This window comes from Diceros bicornis, chromosome 19 (assembly GCF_020826845.1).
Source record: "Diceros bicornis minor isolate mBicDic1 chromosome 19, mDicBic1.mat.cur, whole genome shotgun sequence".
NCBI lineage: Eukaryota > Metazoa > Chordata > Mammalia > Perissodactyla > Rhinocerotidae > Diceros > Diceros bicornis.
The window spans coordinates 4,074,319-4,096,066 of NC_080758.1; the positions used below are offsets into that span (position 1 = coordinate 4,074,319).

At 53.4% G+C, this 21,748-nt stretch overlaps 2 protein-coding genes across 3 annotated transcripts in view; one reads left to right on the forward strand and one right to left on the reverse strand.

Annotated features, from left to right (window-relative positions):
- Positions 1 to 21,748, reverse strand: part of PHACTR3 (phosphatase and actin regulator 3) — a 245,211-nt gene that overhangs the window by 147,965 nt on the left and 75,498 nt on the right. The gene's annotated exons all lie outside the window — the stretch shown is intronic.
- Positions 6,157 to 7,682, forward strand: LOC131418775 (proline-rich protein HaeIII subfamily 1-like). Its single transcript, XM_058563407.1, has 7 exons — positions 6,157 to 6,242; positions 6,446 to 6,559; positions 6,670 to 6,783; positions 6,838 to 7,062; positions 7,173 to 7,286; positions 7,341 to 7,454; positions 7,565 to 7,682. The coding sequence occupies exons 1-7, from the start codon at positions 6,157 to 6,159 to the stop codon at positions 7,680 to 7,682; spliced, it is 885 nt and encodes a 294-aa protein (XP_058419390.1).

A 21,748-nucleotide genomic window follows, 5' to 3' on the forward strand; every position in this document is an offset into this window, starting at 1 on the left:
TCCACTCACTTTTTGCACCTAAATAAACTTATCTATTAAAGAGACTTTACAGCTCTGCTTTAATAAAAAAATCAGAATCAATTTCCAGAAATGTTAAGTGGCCACAAAAATAACTACGACGGAAACAAGTCAATGTAACTATATTCTGGCAGACACTGTACCCTTCAAGGGCTCCATGCCCGAGGCTTTTCTCTGCTTGTTAGAAAAGGGAGATCAGCCAGTGTTGGGTGTCAAAGGCGCACCAGCCACAAACTAAAACTTTCTCCTTGATACACACAACCAGAAGACTGAAAGAGAATTGAGAGGGAATAGCCATCTGATCATGGGATCCCGTGATGGTCAAAGCCCCATCCGAGTCACACAGAAAACAGTGGTGCTCACAGGGCATCCGCGACCACTGCCCACCTGGGAAGTGTGTACAGCCAGTGGCAACCAGGTCAGTATCTGTCCCAGGCACCAATCCACTCCTCCCTCATCCCTTAATGGTGAAGTGTCACAAGGTTTCTCTCCACAGTAAAGAAAATATCAGTTTGCAACAGATTGGAAATTTCAAAACAGGTCCTATTCCACAGAGAGTGTGAGATGTCCTGCTGGAAAATCATCTCTGATACCTGCTGGGGGCTGCGTCCACACTCTGGGAAACAGGGATCCGGCCATCAGCTTCAGTGTATTTCAGTTTCAGTAAAGTTCATGAGTCTAAATCCATCTGATACTGTGAACAGGACTCATTAATTCCCTGGCAAACATTTCCTGTATCCTAGCTTCCTCTCACCAACTCACTAGTCTTTTCTTTAATTCTGCTCTACTCCATATTTTGAAATCTGCTACCAAATATCATTGTCATCATCACCACCACCACTGTCACCACCTCTACCACCATCATCATCACCACCACCATCATCACCACCTCTACCACCACCATCATCATCATCACCACCACCATCATCATCACCACCATCATCATCATCACCACCACCATTGTCACCACCTCTACCACCATCATCATCACCACCACCACCATCGTCACCACCTCTACCACCACCATCATCACCATCACTACCACCGTCACCACCTCTACACCACCACCACCACCACCACCACCACCACATCATCACCACCATCATCATCATCACCACCATCATCACCACCACCACCATCACCACCTCTACCACCACCACCTTCATCATCAGCACCACCACCACCATCATCATCATCACCACCACCATCACCACCTCTACCACTGCCACCATCACCACCACCACCATCACCACTACCACCATCATCATCACCACCACCATCACCACCTCTACCACCACCACCACCATCACCATCATCACCACCACCACCATCATCACCACCATCATCATCATCACCACCTCTACCACCACCATCATCACCACAACCATCATCACCACCACCACCACCATCACCACCTCTACCACCACCACCTTCATCATCATCACCACCACCACCATCATCATCATCACCACCACCATTACCACCTCTACCACTGCCACCATCACCACCACCACCATCACCACTACCACCATCATCATCACCACCTCTACCACCACCACCATCACCATCATCATCATCATCACCACCACCCCCACCACCACCCCATCATCACAGCAGCTTCCATTTACACAGCAGTTACCATATGTCAAGCACCGACACTGTTCTAGGACCTTTAAATATAAGTAACTCATTTAATCCTCCCCACAACCCTTCAGACAGGTACTATTATTTCTCCCATTTTACAGACGAGGTACCGAGGGATAACGCAGAGTTGGCCAAGGTCACTTGGCTCACGAATCGCAGGAGTCAGGATCACAGTGGGCAGTCAGGCTCCAGGCCCACGCTCCTGACCACTCCTCTCACCCCCTTTAGTCTCATTCACAACATTACACTGTGCCCTATGACACGGACACCTTGCGGGGGGTCTCCCACATGGTATAAGTGGCATTCCTGCTCTGCACCTCAGAATCCAGAAGGAGAACACACACAGGGAGAGGTAGGCACAGGGTGCAGCCCACACCCCATGCCATGTGAATGATATGCCCTTCACACTACAGTTCAGTGTGCTCATGCCTTCATTTATTCACGCCTTCATTCATTCATGCCTTCATTCATTCAGCCTACTAAGGGTTATTGGTGGCCTTCTGATCTAGGCACTAACAGTACAGGTGACAACAGGCAAGGTCCCCACCCTTGGGATGGAGCAAATAACACACCAGCAAACAGAAGCATTAGGGGTTGTGACAGAGAATGTGAGAATGGGGGACCCACTTTAAGCGGGGTGTCAGAGAGGGCTGCTCGGAGGAGGTGACATTCAACCTGAGACCCAAAGAATAATGAGTTGACAAGTGACAAGCCAGGGGACAAGTGTTCTTAGTGAAGGAACAAGAGGAGCAACCACGAGAAAGTCTGCCAAGTTCCAGGGAAGTGGAGAAAGGCCAAAGAGGCGGCAACACCGTGCAGTAGGGAGAGAAACGACGCAGAGCACCCACCGACGCAGCACCAACCGTGTGCCGTGACCTCAGCGCATTCCCATCCTACTCGTGCGTCCTCAGAACCACCTCTGGGGTGGGTGCTGTCACTCTTGCCAGTTTACAGACAAAGAAAACGAGGAACGTAGTCACGAAGCACGCAGGTGGCAAGCCAGGGTTCGAACCCAGGCAGCGTGGGCTCCGAGTCCACGCTCCCGACCACCAGGCCAGGTGGCCACCACGCCCCAGGGACAGAAGATGAGGGCAGATCTCGGGGCCACGGGTGGGAGTCTGGGTTTTTTCCTAGAGCAACGGGAAGCAGGGACAAGGTCTGATCTGCACCTTGAGCTCCAGCTATGGGCAGAAAATGGCCCCCAGAGGGCCGGCGTGGAAGCAAGCAGGGAGCCCCCCAGGAGGCTGGTGCGGGTGCCCAGAAGCCAAGCGACAGTGGGTCGGAGCAGGACGGTAGCAGAGAAGCCATAAAGGTCACCACGAGCTGGGGACAAAGGTGGAGGTGGTGAGTCAAGATTTCATAAAACGGGAGCCTGGATGCATGGGCAGGATTAGGGGAGCTAGGGAAGAGCAGAGAGGACATTCCAGCAGAGACGTGGGGGCTGGACCTTGGGGCCGAGCTGGGCTCAGTGGCCTCGCGTCTAGCAGTTTTCCTCTGCGGCAGATTCCTTTATCCTCCCGTCCATTCACTCAACATTTCAGAGCATCCCCCAAATGCCTGAACAGAGCTGGGAGTGACAACAGGTCAGCAGATCCTACTCTCCAGGGGCTCCCAGCCCAGGGAAGGTGTCAGACACTTCAGGAGTCCTGCAGGAGAGGTCACAGAGGCAAAACTAGGCAAACGCACAACAGGAAGAACTTCAGAGAGCCAAAATCCCTTCTGTCACCGAGAAAAGCCTAATCGTGTTTATATACTTCCCATGACAGTGAACTGTCCGTCAGCCGGAGGGTGAACAGCAGATAACTCGGAGAGCTCCCATCTCCACGGACAAAATACTGGGCCACCTGTGCCTGTCCCCAGACCACCCATAAAGAGGAGACCTGCAAGTGTCCCTCAGCACAAAGGCCAGCTCCGGGCCAGAATGCCCTGAAGCAAATTCCTCTGATGGGAGCAAGACCCATGTGCATACACAGCTCTTTGCTACTTCATTCTGAAGCAGAAAAGGTCAACCATGGCATTCGAGGAAAGCCTGCAACGTGAAAAGGAGACCACAATAAACAGAGAGAAAAAAGAAGAAAGAGATGAGTCAGGAAGAAGATTATTTAATTTAAAAATACAAACTCCAGTGAGAATTCTCACAGAGGAAGTTGTGCTCAGAGGGAAGTGACAGCTGTCTGCCTGCATCCTCCTGCATGTCCTGGGCCTCCCTCCGAACCACGCGGGACAAATCTCACCCTTTCTTTCCAAGGTTGTCGTCCCCCAATCTATTCTAGGATAAACAGCCACAGTCCCTCTCAGCATTCTTGCAAACTCCAGTTTGCCAAAATCCTTCAGAAAACACATGGCCCTAAAGTGAACCCAAGGGTCAAGCTAGACCCCAAGCTCCCTTACCCTATGCCCTCTCCATCCATCAGCTGCTCGGCTCACATCTCCCCAAGGGCCAGGAGCAGATCCGAGGGGGATAAGGTGATTTTAGGGGGTTCATGGACCCAGCACAAAGCAGCAGAAGTTAGTCCCTTTTCAATTCTCCTCTGATCTCTCCAAGAACATTTAGGGAGAGTCCAGCTGGGTACCACAATGACTCTGACCCACGACACTCGCAGATCTCAGTGTTTTAACAAGGAAAGAGGGTCCTCTGGGTCAGGACCCTTGCAGAAGACCATGTCTAGTCTGAACTAAATGCTGTTTTATAGTCACTGTTTTATTTTTATGGTTACCTTTTATCAAAGGCAAGCAATATTGGTTTCCCACTTGAAGTCGCAACAAAAGATTTCCTTTCAAAATGAGTTTAGGTAAAAAGAAATAGTCTTGGATTAAAAGAAACTATTCACCAAATTATCCTGACGGTGGCAGACACATCAGTAAGCTGGTGGAGGGCGCATTAGCACTGCCCGTGCACCGTCTCCGCGTGGGGGTCCAACAGAGGCCTCAGCTCAATACGCAAAACCGAGCTTCTCTCCCCGGACCCTGCTCCACTCACGCCGTCCCGTCCCAGGGCACGCTGTCCTCCTGATGCTCAGGACAAAAGCTGAGAGTCACTCTGGGCCCTCGCTGTCCCTCCTTCTCCCAGCCACTCCATCAGGCACTCCCGCTGGCTCCACCTTCCACCTGCACCCGGGCCTGCCCTCGCTGTGGCCAGTCACCACCATCTTCCCCGGACTGCAGCAGTGACCTCCACATTGCCCGCTTCTACACTGGCCTGCTCTCACACAGCGGCCTGAGGGGTCCCTGAACCCTACATCCAATCGTGAGTCTCTGATTTCTAACGCTCCCGGTGCCCAGCACACGGGGAGCAAAAGCTAAGACCCCTCGCAGACCTCCGGCCTCTCTCCTGCACAACGGCTCCCTCCTGTTCCCAGACCACCAGGGGTCCCACTCCGGGCTTCGCATGGCACAGCCCCTCCACCCTGAAGGCTCCTCCCCCCACATCCACATGGCTAACTTCCTCATCGCCTTCCAGTCCTTGCCCAAATGTCAGCTCCTCAGTGACACCTACCCTGACACTCTATTCAATACTCAATTGTCTACCGCTCACCGCACGTTCGGGTCCCCTCACCCTGCCCGCCCTCCCTGTGTGTTTCCCACAACACTTGTTACCAACCTGTGGGACGATTATCTCCTGGTTATAGCGCTGTTTATCGTTTGTCTGCATTCTCCCCACCCCTGCACAATGCAGGCCCCAGGGGGCCACGATCACATCAGCTTTGCTCACCGATGTCCCAACAGCCAGAACAGTGCACGCACACTCTAGGGACCCAACACACACCAGTTCAGCTAAATTAAGAGGTCTGATTCCTACCCAAGTCTACTCCACGCAGGGCCTGGGCAGCGAGCTTTGTGAATCCAAGCTGGGTACTTGAAGCTTATCAACATTAAATTTCTCCTTGTTGGCTGAGCCTCTCAAGCAGTCTTTCGAGATATATTTTGACTCTTGAGTACGTTGGCCACACTGTTAATGCTTTTCTCGATTTCTATCATCTATCCAGTTGATTAACCTGCCAATTTATTAAGGCAAACGTTGATGGTTCAGGACCTGGGATGGAGCCCTGTGGCATTCGTTTAGAGACCCTGGGGGTGGTCATTACTCCAGTTATCAAAATGTTTCATAAATTTTTTGAACATACAGAAAAGTAGGAAAAAACAGTACCTAGACTCCACATGTTAACATCTTGCTGCACTTCCTTCGTGTGTGTGTGTGTGTGCAATCACCATGCAGAGAACAACCCTATAGGAAAAATCAGGGGTCAGCAAACTTTTTCTGCACCAGGCCAGACAGCAAATATTTTCAGCTGTGTGGGCGTATGGCCTCTGTCTCAGCTACTTAGCTCTGCCGGAAAGCAATCACAGAACACGTGCAATGGGTGTGCTTGTGATCCAATAAAACTTTATTTACAACACCAGGCAGTAGCCCACAAGTCCTGGGAAAAGAGTGACTTGCACATGATGAAACTTACTTCTGAGCAGATGCAGCCACATCCCCACACGCAGTCCTGGATGGGAGCTCTGCCAAAGTGGCCAGGAGGCATCAGCAGCCCACAGGACAAACGAGCGAAGCAGAGGCCTGAGCGGGGCTGCTCACCGTGAGATAACCCCGGCCAGTCTGCCTCCAAGCCCCAGGCTGAGCACCAGGCCACGCTGCCTAGCGAGAGTGAGGAGCCAGGGCCGGGGCAGGGGCGAGCCAGAAGAGACCGGAGGACTCCCCACCCTGCCAGCTGCCTCCACCGCAGGGGTGAGCCAGAAGAGACCGGAGGACTCCCCACCCTGCCAGCTGCCTCCACCGCAGGGGTGAGGAAGAAGAGACCGGAGGACTCCCCACCCTGCCAGCTGCCTCCACCGCAGGGGTGAGCCAGAAGAGACCGGAGGACTCCCCACCCTGCCAGCTGCCTCCACCGCAGGGGTGAGGAAGAAGAGACCGGAGGACTCCCCACCCTGCCAACTGCCTCCACCGCAGGGGTGAGGAAGAAGAGACCGGAGGACTCCCCACCCTGCCAGCTGCCTCCACCGCAGGGGTGAGCCAGAAGAGACCGGAGGACTCCCCACCCTGCCAGCTGCCTCCACCGCAGGGGCGAGCCAGAAGAGACCGGAGGACTCCCCACCCTGCCAGCTGCCTCCACCGCAGGGGTGAGGAAGAAGAGACCGGAGGACTCCCCACCCTGCCAGCTGCCTCCACCGCAGGGGCGAGCCAGAAGAGACCGGAGGACTCCCCACCCTGCCAGCTGCCTCCACCGCAGGGGTGAGCCAGAAGAGACCGGAGGACTCCCCACCCTGCCAGCTGCCTCCACCGCAGGGGGAGGAAGAAGAGACCGGAGGACTCCCCACCCTGCCAGCTGCCTCCACCGCAGGGGTGAGCCAGAAGAGACCGGAGGACTCCCCACCCTGCCAGCTGCCTCCACCGCAGGGGTGAGCCAGAAGAGACCGGAGGACTCCCCACCCTGCCAGCTGCCTCCACCGCAGGGGTGAGGAAGAAGAGACCGGAGGACTCCCCACCCTGCCAGCTGCCTCCACCGCAGGGGCGAGCCAGAAGAGACCGGAGGACTCCCCACCCTGCCAGCTGCCTCCACCGCAGGGGCGAGCCAGAAGAGACCGGAGGACTCCCCACCCTGCCAGCTGCCTCCACCGCAGGGGTGAGCCAGAAGAGACCGGAGGACTCCCCACCCTGCCAGCTGCCTCCACCGCAGGGGTGAGCCAGAAGAGACCGGAGGACTCCCCACCCTGCCAGCTGCCTCCACCGCAGGGGTGAGCCAGAAGAGACCGGAGGACTCCCCACCCTGCCAGCTGCCTCCACCGCAGGGGTGAGCCAGAAGAGACCGGAGGACTCCCCACCCTGCCAGCTGCCTCCACCGCAGGGGTGAGGAAGAAGAGACCGGAGGACTCCCCACCCTGCCAGCTGCCTCCACCGCAGGGGCGAGCCAGAAGAGACCGGAGGACTCCCCACCCTGCCAGCTGCCTCCACCGCAGGGGTGAGCCAGAAGAGACCGGAGGACTCCCCACCCTGCCAGCTGCCTCCACCGCAGGGGTGAGCCAGAAGAGACCGGAGGACTCCCCACCCTGCCAGCTGCCTCCACCGCAGGGGTGAGGAAGAACGTGGCTCAAGACTGGGGTGAGGGGCAAGTTATTTCAACTCCTACCCCTCACGTTGCCCACCTGTAAAAGAGCACTGACAGGATCTGCCTCCCCAGGTGAGGACTAGGGGATACGTGCAAAGTGCCAGCACGGTGAGGCACGCTCACCCCATGGGGGGCTGCTCGGAAGTAAAAGATGAAAGGTTTTACTTCAAAGAGTGAAATTTAACAACTCCAAATGCCTACCGTACTTTTTACCCGGACCAGAAGCCATGTGGAAAATGAAGGAAAGAAACAAGGAGAGAAGGGAGTGGGAGGAAGGATGGAAACGAGAACTTCGTAAGTGGCCTGGTGGCAGTGACTCCCAGGGCTGCGATGGGCTGCCACAGGACGGTGCGCTGTTCCATAAATATGAGCCCTGCAGCCTCACCTCCAGGCCACACTTGCCCTCCAGCGGCAGAACTCGACAGCTAGAACCAACCCTATCCATCTCTTTGTCCCCAGCCAGGCTCTAGGAGGTTCTCTCCCTAGGGTCCCAGGCCCTGCATTTATGGAATTCTCGTGTTACCAACTGTTAATTCACAGGGAGACAACTGAAGTAGGGAGCATGCATGTCAGGGAAGAGCCGACACAGTTTTAGACCTAGCTCCAGGAGAGAACTTCATACCAGCAGTAGGAAGACAACCCCAAAGAGACATGGGCCAGGCACATAATCGTACCCCAATGACTAACTGTAACTACGACGGACATCATTTCAGTCTGTGTGTGTTCGTGTGTGTGTGTGTCCACATATACGCCTGATACGCCCAGAGCAACTTAGCTCTAAACACGCATGCCATCACGATGTACCCACTATTATGCACACACACAAAAGAAAGGCTGCGTGCTAAGCCCTATTATTGTTTCTAACACGGTAACATGATTTTTGAGCTTACAGAAAAGGATTAAGAATAGTACAACGAACACCCCGGGGTTCAGCACTTGATAATATTTAGCTGTATGTGCCTCATATGTTCACACACATGCTTCTATTAGAGACTGTGGGCACCACTGAACCATCTCAGAGTAAGTTGTGGAAAGTCCCAAAACTTCACCCCAAACAGTTCAGCTCTCATCCCCCTAAAATAACATTACCACATCTAACCCATCAAGAATAATTCCCTCGTTCATCTAATACCCAGCGCCTATTATTAAATAAAGTTTTTATTTAACCTCAAGTTCTTTTCCCATCAAGTTCATCTTCAACCACGTGACCAGGATACACAACCCACAGAAAATCTCCTGTTCTGCCATCTGAGTGGCTCTCTGGATTCAGGCCTCTCCCACCCCTAAATATTTACTGACCTCCACTGTGACCTACATGAGTGATTCCCAGAGTGGCACCTGACCCGCAGCCTCACCTGGGAACATGTTAGAGACGCAATTCGCACGCCCACCCGAGACGTGCAGAATCAGAAACTCTGCAGGGGGGCCCTGCAATGGCTGGTGTGACGGGGATTCTGATGCGGAAAAATCTGAACCCCACTGCTCTCTGCTCTCTGGGCTAGCAGCTGGAAGAAAGTTCTTCCCCTCCAGGTGCTCATGGCCAGGGAAATTAGCACAGAAACAAAATAAAACGATAGATTTTATTTTGTATGCATCTTTTGACGCTAATTGGTAATATCTTAACTTCCCGCCTGAGTAATAACAATGCAATACGCTCAGGTAAAGACTATTTCCGCCCCACAAAACACAGATTGCAGAACACAGTAACCTCTGCAGATACATGGGATTCAGCTGTGACATGTCAAATTATGTCAAGAGGCACTGAAGAAAGGGAGCTAAAAATAGCACCACAAGGCTGAGCACTAAGGGCTCCGGTTCATCAACTCCAGGACCAGAAAGAGACCGCCTCTGGCCACTCCTCAGGCCCCAGGCGGCCCTGGACAGGAGGAGCCCGCTCTGTCCATATGTCGTGTGCCTTAATGCCCGCAACTCGATGGATGCAAAGCACAGGACTCCAGGGGAGGCAGGAGTGAGCAGGTTGCTCCTGAGGATGATCTTTTATAGTTTAAAAATAGAATGTTCTGAGCATACACGAAATGAACAGTCACCCCACAAGCAAAGCTATTGCATTATGTAACAACAATGTGATTAAAAACCCCATAAGTCACAGCCTGTGAGTCGATAATATTGACTCAGGGCTGAACTGCTTGGTAATCAAAGAGTTAATTTAAAAAAAATACAGAAAAAAAGTCTATATCTATTCCAAGTAGACAGAGAACTTCAAACTGCCAAGATACCGATGGGTGTGGCTCAGTCAGGGAAGATAATTTATGGTAAAGAAACAGTGCATTTTCATAAGAGCTTCTTAATTTAGCTTGCCTGGTAAGTTGTGAACTTAAACAGCAGCAAATTTGCAGAATGTCTTACTGAGAATGTTTGCTTCTGCTGCGAGTCACACTTAGGTGACAAACGAAATGATGGCCCCAGGAAAACAGTTCCCTGCGCCTCTCCTTAATCAAACAATATACCCTTGATTATTTCTGAATGAACTTCAAACGTGGTGTTTTTTATGATTTGTTATTCTTAGATTTTGTAAGTGGTTACCATCATTACACATCTGCATAATTTCGTAATTCATCCTCTCAGAATAACACACCAAGAACACTCCACAAAAGGACTGCTAAATTACCATTTTTCCTTTCCCCCTAAGAAGAAAGCAAGCATTCCAGGGGAGGGGGTTTGGCACTGAGACAACCACCCTCTCCTGAAGTCCTTGGGATCCAGAACCACCATTTCCCTCTAGGTCCAAAAACTTGCAGCTTAGAAACACAGCAGGGCACCACCGAGAACCAATTTTGCTTCCAAGAACTTCACATGACCCATATTAACACTCAGAATCAGTCTCCCCATCTCTCTCTCTGGCCCCAACTCCACATATCCAACCTCACTTGCAAGCCATTTTTCAGAACCAAAAATCCACAATTGATACTAAATGCAAAATCACAGAAAAGCAAAGTGTACTCTCCTCCCCACCCCCACCCTTCAAGCCAGGATTCTGTGGAGATTCTCGAGGGATAATGACCCCTGATAGTGCAATATCTATTCCAGACACTAAATGAAGGTTTAAAACTCCACTGTCGGAGACCTCTCCTACTTTGAATTTTTACAAAACCTGGCTGTAGAATAAATAGGACTCTGTGAGTCAAATGCACATCAATGATGATCTATTATTTCCTGGAAATCATCTTACAAGCTGGAGATGAAAAGGCATCCAGGTGGAAGTTTTATTTTTAGCCAAGAGGTAATAGGTTAGAATAACATTCATGTGGAAACAAAACACTCTCTCTGGGCTCTGTGGCTGAAGCGCAGGGCTGCTGGCTAACCCCAGCCTGACCGACCAGACGCATAAAAATGACCCATCTGTGGGGAGAGGGGCAGCACCTATCCCTCATCCCAGGCTCCAAATGTGGCTATTTGATTCAAGGGGGGAAAAGGCCATTGGCCTTCGGCAGGCCTGCTGCTAACATATGCAAAGCCTTTGCCTTTAAGAGGTTCCCCCCAAAAGGATGCCCACTCCCTCCCTCCCCTAGAGGTGTCTGAGGAAATTCCACCTACCTTATGGTCACAGATTGGTTCTGAATTAAGGTCCCCTTCCTCCCAGGAAACTCTGCCTCCCTGCAGGCTCCCAGGTCCTGTCTCCCCAAACCTCCCTCAGAGGTAGTGACTGGCAAAGAGCTCCCGCGGTGCTCAGGACTCGCTTAGCTCCCCAGAAAACCTCCAAGCCAGCGCAGCACTGCAATTGTCAGGAAGCTCCTGTCTGCCTTCTAGGGCTGAACACCATTATTATCTGTAAACATTTTTAAATATAGACGTTGCAGGAGTGCAGGTAGGGGGTGGGGGTGAGGAGGGCGGCCCAGGGCCTGAGGAATCAGCTCAGTGGACCAAGCACCCCACACAAGGCCCCGCCAAGCCCCCGGCTCTGCTCAGCGCCCACCCAACGCTGTCACCCAGCACTGTCAGGACACGGCCCAGGCCGGCAGCTGGCCGGAGCCCAGCAGAAATTGTCAGAATCAAAGCCCTCAACGCCACGCACAAGACCCACTGCGCCAGCAGCCTCTCCTGGCCTTAGGCAAGGCCCACTGACTATAGGGGTGCTCTCCCCTCTCCTTGCCCTGACCCCACTGCTGCCATGCTGACCTTGGGGAGAGGGCACCTTGGCCACGCACAGTCGTGAGGCGGATGCTGCAGTCTTAGATCAGGGAGGCTGCAGGGAGCCAAGCCCTGGGGAACCACAGAGGGAGAACGGGATTCTGACCCCCAACGTCAGGACAAAAGATGCTGAAGGCCGGGACTCTCACTGCACCTATTATTCCAGGCCCAGGATTGGCAGCAGACAGAGGGGCAGGTTAGCCCCAGAGGCTCAGCTGAAGCCCCAACATCTACTCCAGCTACCTCTACTGCTGGCTTAGGAGTGGGAGCACATGATCACCCCGTGAACGCCCAGTGAGCAGGGGGCCCAGAGCAGGGCTCCTCAGCCTCAGCACTGTTGACATCTGGGGCCACATATTTCTTGTCGTGGGCCTGTCCTGTGCATCGTAGGATGTTGGCAGCAACTCTGATCTCTCCCCACTAGGAGCCAGACGCACCCCACCGCAAGTTGTGATAGCCAAAGTGTCTCCAGACATTGGCGCCGTCCCCTGGAGGGCAGAGCTGCCCCTGGGTGAGAACCTCTGCTCTGGAGAAAGGCAGCTGAGGGTCTGCATCATGCCCCCACCACTTCAGGACTGTCAATTCGGGTGAGCGACTCTACTTCCCTGAGCCTCAGTGTTCTCATCTGCAAAGGCGGGTAATAAGGCCATACAGAGCTTAGTCCAGGGCCAGGAACTGACTGACGAGGCTCTGGCTATCAGGAGTCAGCTTCACTGTGCACCCAGAGGGGCCCAGATCCTTCCTGCTAGTGGAGGTAAACTCAGGTGACGGGCTGGACTCAGGAGCAAGGCCGACCCCAGTCTGACTTCTGCTTCCACCACATCGCAGCCAGGGCATCACCCCCCTCTGCACGTCCGTTTACCCCACCGTACAGTGGGGATACCCCTCCCCAGGGCTGGTGTGAGATGAGCTGAGACAAGGTATGCAAAGTGCTTACCACACAGTCAAGGCTTAAAACCAGGAGCTGGGGGGTGGAGGGGTGACAAGGAAGACGTGGAGTGGGGAGGGGGACAAGGGGCGCAATCCCAAGAGCCGGGCTCAGAGGAGAGCCAGGCCTCGCCCGAACAATCCCCAGCGTAAGCACCCTAACTCTGAGCATTTTTCAGGAGTTATTTCACATTTGGAGTCCCTCTGGAAACCTCTAATTCCAGCAGCCACTGACAGGGTGCTCCTCCTTTTAGAAAAGAGGCCTTGCCCTGCTAATGGCACCCCAACGCTGTCCCACCTGGGAGAGGGGGAGGGGCGAGCCCAGGCCCAGAGGAGCCAGCCCGGGCACTTACAGCCGAGCTTGGTGGCCGATTTCTGCCCCTTTTCCGCATAAGGAGAACGGAGGTCTGGCATCTCGACTGAGAGCAGAGCATGGAGGTTTCAACAGTTTACTTTCCCTTGATTCACGTTCAAGGCAGTTCTGCAGGCAGCACGAGGCTCCCAGGCCACTGAGGTGCAGAGCTCTCTCTGCCAGGCACTGCCAGACCTTGCAGCTTCTCCTGGTCTCACCCTCACTCAGGACGGTCCCAAGGGCAGGCCCTTCTATGACCCCTCTGTCCAGTAGGGAAACTGAGGCTCAGAGAGGTAGAGTGAGCTGCCCAAGGCCACCCATTGGGAGGTGGCTGGGGAGGGCGACAGAAACCCCCTCTGTCTGACCCCAGGCCTGGGTGTGACCATCTGCAGCTCTGAGGTGCCAACATCCGGGGGCCCTGAGTCACTGTCCCAGCTCAGAGACAGTCCCAAGGGAGCAGCAAGCAAGGCCGGGTGCAAGTCCTGATCCTCCCAGCAGCGCCATCGCAGCCGCCTGGTTCGGGGAACCCCCAAACCAACTGAGTGCTCGCCACGTGCAGAGCCTCAGAACCCAGCTGGGAGCAGGTATGACAGAACCCAGGCTGTGACCCCCAGCCAAGTCACTGAGCCACAGGGGGTCAACCACAGGCACTCTGCTTAGCACAGGGCCAGGGGCCCAGGAGGCAGTCAGCGCCCGGACTAGCCTTCATGAAGACGACCATTAGCAGAGTCCTCCCATCTGTATTTTAGGAGCCCACCACGTTGCTGGGGACTTCCAACATCAGGTCTCTCTGAATTCTCACAAGAGGCCAAGGAGGGAGAGATTCTATCCCCATGCTACAGATGGGGAAACTGAGGCCCAAAGAGGCTCAGCAAGGCAGCAGGTGGAGAGTGGAACCCAGTCTTGGGACATTCCTGCCACACTGACACATAAATCATGAGAAGACGACAAATGAATTAGGATTGTCCCAGAAAGATGCCCCAAAAGCTCCAAGTTTATTTAAATCCACAAACCATATTGATTCAGACGTTGGAGACATAAGTGAAGTGAGCTGCCCTCAGATACCTCACAATTTGCTGGAACAGCCACATCTGATCTACGGGCAGCTCCTCTCAGCTCTACCTCCAGGATCTCTCTCAATGTCACCCCCTCCTCACCAACCCCATCGACACCAGCCTAAACCAAGCCACGCTCCCCTCTCACCTGGAAACCCACAGCAGCCCCCAGCTGTCTCCCCACTGCCCTGCAAGCCACTCTGGGGTCCACCCACCAGCGGTCAGACACAGGGAACTTCCTAAATCCTGCTGGAGTGTGTGGGTCAGGCAGTGGATTTACCCGACTCACGTTAGGAACAGAGATGGTGGAGCGGGTGGGGGGAGGCCGGGAGCTGTAGTTCAAAGTGCAGTTGTATCTGTGGAGAGCCAGGATCCTTGGGGAGGAGAGGCAGCATGGCGCTGCTCACACGGATCATCACGTTCCATGTGCCAAGTACAGGCACGGTCCCATGTAATCCTCACATCCCAGGGGGTGCACTCCTCACCCCAGGTGAGGAAACTGAGGCTCAGCGAGGACAGGTCACGCGCCTGAGGTCACAGTTAACATGCAGCAGAGCGCTAGATTCCATGCGCAAGGTCTTAACCTCAATGACTACTGCCTCCCTGAAAGTCAGAGCTACACTCCCCGACTGCCCTATGCAGGTTATCTCCTTTACAACCCCACATCGCGTGCCAGGTGGGCATCACCATCATCCAAATTTTGGAGACAGGAAACTGAGGCTCAGGGAGGCGACAGGTCAATGGCATACTGTGACAAAGCACAGAGCTGGGACTAGCACCCAGGGCACTGTGGCTCTAGAGCAGGGCTTCTCAGCCTCGGCAACCACAAACATTTGAGGCCAAGTGATTCTCTAGTGGGGCCGTCCCGTGCACTGGGGGTGTTTAGCAGCATCCCTGCTCTCTACCCACTTGATGCCAACAGAACTTCCCCTCTCAGTTGTGACAACCAAAAATGTCTCCAGACATCGCCACAGCCACCCCCATGGGAGAACCGCTGCTCCAGACGGAAGAATACAGTGGTGTCTGGAAGTGGCTGTGTGCCTTTGCCACTTACTGGGGTCTCTGTGTAACAAAGGAGAACTGCTGCCCACCGAGCATCCCTTCTTGTTCACACCGCACAGACATTTACGCTGTGGGCACTCCCCTGGGAGAGGGCAGCAAATAACATCGCCTGACCCCTCTAGACTGTGGGCACTCCTCAAAGCCGTGGTCACAGGCACGCAGGCTTCCTCATGGCAGAATCTCAGGAAGCATTTACATCTGAGGGGCCACATTTTAGAATAGAAGAGGATACTTTATGGCCACACCTGATGCCTACGGTGTTACTGAGAGGCCAGGCTGGGTCCACAGGTGAGCAAAGGTGAACCAGCTGTGAGTTCTCCATGCAGCTGGTGGGGGGGGCTGGGGGCTTTGCCGAACTGGACAGGGCAGGTCCCGCCCAACGTGGGCGACCACCACTCAGCCATCTGTTCTTCCGTTTACACGCATAGCCCCACACCTCCAAGCGCGGCTTTAGGCCCTGGAGACAAAGCAGTGAACACACAGACGGACGACCTCATCCCCCTGGAACGTACAGTCTGGCAGCCCAGCACTGCCAGAGGCGCTGCGGTGTGCACGCCACGCCAGAAAATGTGGATGTTTGTGTGAAATCCCCCAACTTCTAAATGTTCGTTCAATTACACACACACATACACACACACCCCGTTCAAGCCAAACCAACCAAGACTATGGGCTAAACTCGGCCCACAGACTACTGTTTTGGACCTCGGGGTTCTGTCCTTCCTTTCCACGATTTAGAGAGGAGCAGGGCTGAGCCGTGTCCCTGGGCCGCCTCTAGACTCTGTGGCTTCCCCCAGGCGTGAGAGACAGGAGGAATCAGAGCCCATGGAAACTGCCAGTCTCCCTTTGACCCTCCCTGGCAAGGAGGGGAGGTGCTCCCGGCACGGAGCGGCCCCTGACCATATCATGAAACGTGCGGACGGCCAAGGCTCCCACTGGCCCAGGCCAAGGAAGCCACTTAAGGAAGGCCCAAGGAAGCCCAAATATTCTGGAAATGCCCCACGCCCCCATAAGTTGGCACTTATGATTTTTCATGTTGGAAATTGAAGCTAAATGAAAAAAGCTCGGAGTAAATAAAATGAGAACCACGTGGCTACCCCTGGAACCAAATGTTCTCTCCGACTGGACCGAGGGAGGAGCTGCCGGGTGGCGGGGCAGCCCCTCAAGGTCACCCAGAAAGCAAGGGCACAGGGATGCGCAAAGTACACCTTCCATCTGCGGCCTGGGAGCAAGAATACGAGACTGCAGAGTAGACGCAGAAGAACAGGCGGGCAGCCGCTGCCCTTCTGCAGGCACAGGAGCTGGTGGGCTAGGCGGGGAGAGGGCAGCGAGGATGGGAATAACTGGACAGATGTGGGTGGTATCTTGGAGATAGGAACCACAAGACCATCCGGGGCTACGGACCTGTAAACAACTAATCACAACAGAAGACGGTGTGTGGGGCAGGCCCTAAACACACGCGTCATGCGCTGTCGGAGCCCCAACAAACAAAGGCCCTGAGCACGCATTTGGAGACTGTGCTCCCCAACGTCAGGAAGGTATCCTTAACACCAGCCCCCCAGGATGCGGGCCTGAAAGTGCTCACACCAGCAAATGCCCATCCTCATTTCCTCGCTCCTGACAAGGCCAAATGCAGAGGAAACATGGAGGCATCCACACCATCGAGAACACAAGGTGGTGGAAGCGTGTGTCTAAGTTGTTGCCCTTTATACTTGACAGTGTTAAGGACACTTGATATAGACCACACAGGAGGCTGTTTAACAGGGGTCAAAGGGCCTTCTGCCTCAAAATTCTGCCCCATGTCCAGCCCTTTGAAGGCTCAACATAATCCACCCATCTCTGAACTTGACCCAGACCAGTGAACTCCACTGGTGTGGCTCTGGTCACACCCCCTCCTCCGAGAGGCCTTCCCTAACAACCACGTGGGAAACAGACCTTTTCACTCTCGCTTCCCTTAGCCGGCTTGACCTTCCTCCCGGCATTCATCACCATCTGACACTGTACCACACATCTGTTTGTATACTGGTCACTAAAACGTGCCTCCCCATTACAGGAGGGTCTCATCTGTCTAGTTGACAGCAAAAGTGCCTCTCAGAGCACTCAGAACGTACCACGTGCTCCATAAATATTTGCTGGACATACAGAGATGAACTAATGAACCTTACAATTGAGGCTGACAGAGATATCAAAATGAGAATGTTGTGAAAGGCAACTCAGGTTGAAAAACTTAATAGGAACAACCCAAATGTCCACCAACTGATGGATGAATAAACAAAATATGGTGCATCCATACAATGGAATATTACTCAGCCATGAAAAAGAATGAAGTTCTGATACATGCCACAACATGGACGAACCTCAAAAATCATTATGCGAGATGAAAGAAGCCAATCATAACAGCTACATATTGTATGATTCCATTTATAGGAAATGTCCAGAATAGACAAATCTATAGAGACAGAAAGAGGATTAGTGATTGCAAGGGGCTGGAGGGAGGGGGATGGGGAGTGATTCCTAACGGGCCCAGGGTTCCTTTCTGGGGGGGCAGGGGGGCGGGGGTGATAAAAATGTTCTAAAATTGATTATGGTGATGGTTGCACAACTCTGTGAATTCTAAAAACCATGGAACTGGACACTTTCAATGGGTGAATTTTATGGTATGTGAACTATATTTCAATAAAGCTGTTAATACAAAAAAAAAGAAAAGGAAAATTTCAAGGCAGCTCATCCACGGGTCAGATTCTCCCAATCTGGAAGCTACATCTTGAGTATAAATTAGGCAACAAGGAAAGCAGTACTAATTATTTTACATCCCCAAGTAATTAACCCCATCATCAGTTGTTAAAAAAGCAAAACGTTTTGAGACGTGGAATGCTGGGAAATCTCAGGGTCATCCATGCTGTCATCATTAGTTTTTACTGAACACCTGCTCTGCACAGGTGCCACACCCTGCAGCCCTAGGCAGTAGACAGTCTGTGTCCCCATTTTACAGATGTGGGAAGCGAGGCTCAGAGAGGTTGAGCCACCAGGCTGAAGTCACACAGCGAGCCCATGGGAGAGGCAGAATTTGAAAACACATCTGTCTTATACCAAAGCTTAAGCTTTATTACTCAGTTGAATTATCCATCTCTCTCAGCATTCAAGTCATTTCCAGAGTTGCCTACAGGAAGGTCTAAGACGGAAGAGGGATCCTCCATACAAGGGAAGGCATATATGTCTGATGGGAGAGAGCTTTGTGTTCCCAGGAACAAATCAAAATGGCCACTGAGCAATGGGTTGCACAAGCGCAGCCCCGCATCCCGTGAGAAAGACCGATGACCCTGCCGAGCATCACTGCTGCCGGTAGCGGGAACCTGCCCCTCCTGTCCACCTGTCTGCCCGCCTCCTCAAAACCAACAACCCCGCCCGTGACTGAGGAAGGAGCCCAACCTCCCCAGCACACGCTGTGGCCGGCTCAGCAGAACCCACTAGTTATTTCCAGCTGGTAATTTAGTGGAAGATCCCAACTCTGAAGCAAGAGCGGGTCTGAATGACTCACACAAAGCTAACCTTCCCAGGACACACTCCTGGTTAGACAGAGGCAATCTGCAGCATGAGAGAAATGAAGCCTTGCACGAAGGCTGGGCAACGCAGCCAACTCTGTACTCCAGCCTCCTGTGGTCGAGGAGACCTAAACCCAAGACACAGGCTGACCTGAAAGAAAAACCTGGTGAGTAACAGGAAATCAGGATTCCACGTGCACTTCTGGATAGAGAGGAAGGTCACAGGCCCTCTCCTGCCATCCCTTTGTGATGAAGAGGGCTGAATTCATTGCAGAAGGGCTGGCTCTTTCCCACCACGTGTCCTGTCACATTTAGGAGCATCTATCACTGGTTCTCGTGATCTGGCCTCACTGCCTGGACCAGGGGTTGCCAAGTCCCAGGCTGGGAGAAGGCAAGCAGGAAATGTACGTGAAAGAGACGGGCTGGGTGTGGGGTAGCAGAGACTGGCGGGCACAGCACACACCAGAGCAAAGCGCCCCCACGGAAGGCATTCCTGGTGGCCGCTGTTGTGGGTGCTGGTAGCGTGTGAGCCCAACATCCACTGGGCAGCTATGCTCTTCAGGGCTTCTGTTGGGTGGCTGGCTGGTTTTTGATGTTCGCTTCTGACTTGGGTTCACATCTCAGCCTCACCTTCCCCGTGCTCTGTGGTTAGCCCATCCCGAGGCAGGAGAGAGAGCTCTAAACGACAACTTGGAGCCTTCTTAATGATAGAATATTGTCACCTGAGCTACTGAGGCTCTTCTGCTGAGCCCAATTCTCCAAGTGGTCTGTGTCCATTTTACTTGTCCGAACCATCAGCACTGTTTATGCCTTCGCTGGGCAACCTCAGGCATCACTCCCCAGGAGTGGGTTTCCACAGTGGTCAATGGATGCGGCTCAACAGTAACTGTAAGTGTGATGATAAAGTGTGATTTTGTGTGATAGTAACAGGAGTTGTTATTTTAGAGGTCACATCACGTAAGGACCAGAAACCCACTCAGACCAGCTCAAGTGGACAGGGGGTGATGGGAGAAGGACAACCAGATCTCACAGGACCTGGCCACCCAGGCTTACCCCTTCACATCCTCTCTGGGCACAATGGCTCCTTGCCCTGCCTCAGTCTACACTTGGGATTCAGGTCTGTATCTCTCTCTGTTTCTTTCTCACTCTGTCTGTCTCTGTGCCTGTTTCTCTGTCTCCCTGTCTCTGTGTCTGTCTCTCTGTCTCTTTCTCTCTCACTCTGTCTCCATATGTCTCTCTGTCCCTCTCTCTGCCTCTCTGCAATCCAGCCCCTTCTATTCTACCTGCCATAGCTCAACGTACCTGTCACAAAATGGCGGCCTCAGACCCTGAATCCTCCTGACCTTCCCACTCTGCACACTTCGATTATCCCTGGGACCCTACACCCACCTCTATATTCCTGTGAAATAGAACCAGGAGGCCCTGTTCAGTCAGGGGTGGGAGAGGGCAGGAACGTGCGGCACGTGGGGCTGTGGCTGTGGCAGATCATTAAGGGGCAGGTCTAGGGTAGGGAAGAGATGCGGAATGTCCAACACAGGAACGCTCAGTATCTGCACGGTGCTTTACTCGTATGAGGCACCTTCACACACGAGCACATTCGAGCCCACCTCTGCATGTTTCCATGGGTTTAGGGTGATCTGATAGAAAGCTCTCCAGTCTCTGCAGCCAGAGAAAGCCCAGGTGAGAGAGAATCAGCTCAGACTGTTCCAGGAGGCGTGTCCAGTGGGTGGCTGGAAGCTAAGCAGACCCACACAACCCCCTCCACCCCAGGGTCCAGGCCTTCATCCTCACTCCGACTACCTCTGCTGAGCCCCCTCTAGACCTGGTTCCACTGGGCCCCAAGAACCTCCAAACTTCCAACAACAACACCCCCACAGCAGGTCCATTTTATCTACGTCCACACTTGAACTGTCAGAGATTTCCTTCTCCTCTCACAGTGGAGGCCCTCCTCCCTGCTCCCTCAGCCCTGTGTTCAGAGCCACTGTGCATCGGATTCGTCTTTGTGATCCTCTACCCAGGTCACCCCATGTCCCCACCACCTTTGTTCAACATTCCTCCTCTTTGGAAGCTCAGGACCTGCAGTTAGTCCTACCAGTCCTCACCTCTGCCCATCATCGCCCTCACCCTGGCCACTCCCCCAGGCCCACTGGCCCCCACCAGCCAGCTTCAGTCTCTTCCCAACCATCACCCAGACAGCCCCGAGCCCACGTGAGGACCAGCCCAGCCCCTGGGCATCATGAGTCCTTGATGTTCTCAACACCAACCCCACCTCCAATCACCGTGACCATGGCCAACATGCAGATGGCTTGCCCCTAGATCTGCCCCCCAACTGAAAATGTGAAGCCCCCATGTCTCACCTCCACCCAAACCTCCCATCCTTCCATCTACGGCCCTCAAGTCCACCCAGGCTCTCCTCGCTGCTCTCAGCCCCTCAGCCAGCTCCTCCCAGGTGTTATTTTCCATCCAGTTCAACCTGGGCCCCCACGGTCAGCGTGTCCAGCTAACACTTGAACCGGTGACTCCCCTGACCTCCCCCACAACCTCCTTGTTCCTGCCATCTGCTTTTCTCATTTCTGCTCCCAAGCAGATAGCTTAAAAGCCGCTGTAGAAAAATCACAATACCACGCTCCATGGCAAATTCATTTTGACTTCAGCTGGGCACGAAGCACTTTCAGGTTCTCTGCTCGTCCCCAGTTGATTTTCTATCCTGTTTCCCAGACCTCGTGGGGGTTCGGGGAAATCAGACACCTTTGTGTATTGCTAGTAACACTGTAAATCAGCACACCCTTCAGAATGGCAATTCTGCATTATTTTTCAAGAGGCATAAAACAGTTAACTTCTTAAATTCACGTCTCAGAATCTGTCCTGAAGAAAGAATTCTAAATACAGAGAACA

What these genes read in the sequence shown, in the direction of transcription:
- LOC131418775 (XM_058563407.1), top strand. Translation starts at nt 6,157, where the DNA reads ATGGGAGCTCTGCCAAAGTGGCCAGGAGGCATCAGCAGCCCACAGGAC. An exon ending in CCTGAGCGGGGCTGCTCACC is followed by an intron (nt 6,243 to 6,445) that starts GTGAGATAACCC and finishes CCTCCACCGCAG; the next exon opens with GGGTGAGGAAGAAGAGACCG. An exon ending in CAGCTGCCTCCACCGCAGGG is followed by an intron (nt 7,287 to 7,340) that starts GTGAGCCAGAAG and finishes CCTCCACCGCAG; the next exon opens with GGGTGAGCCAGAAGAGACCG.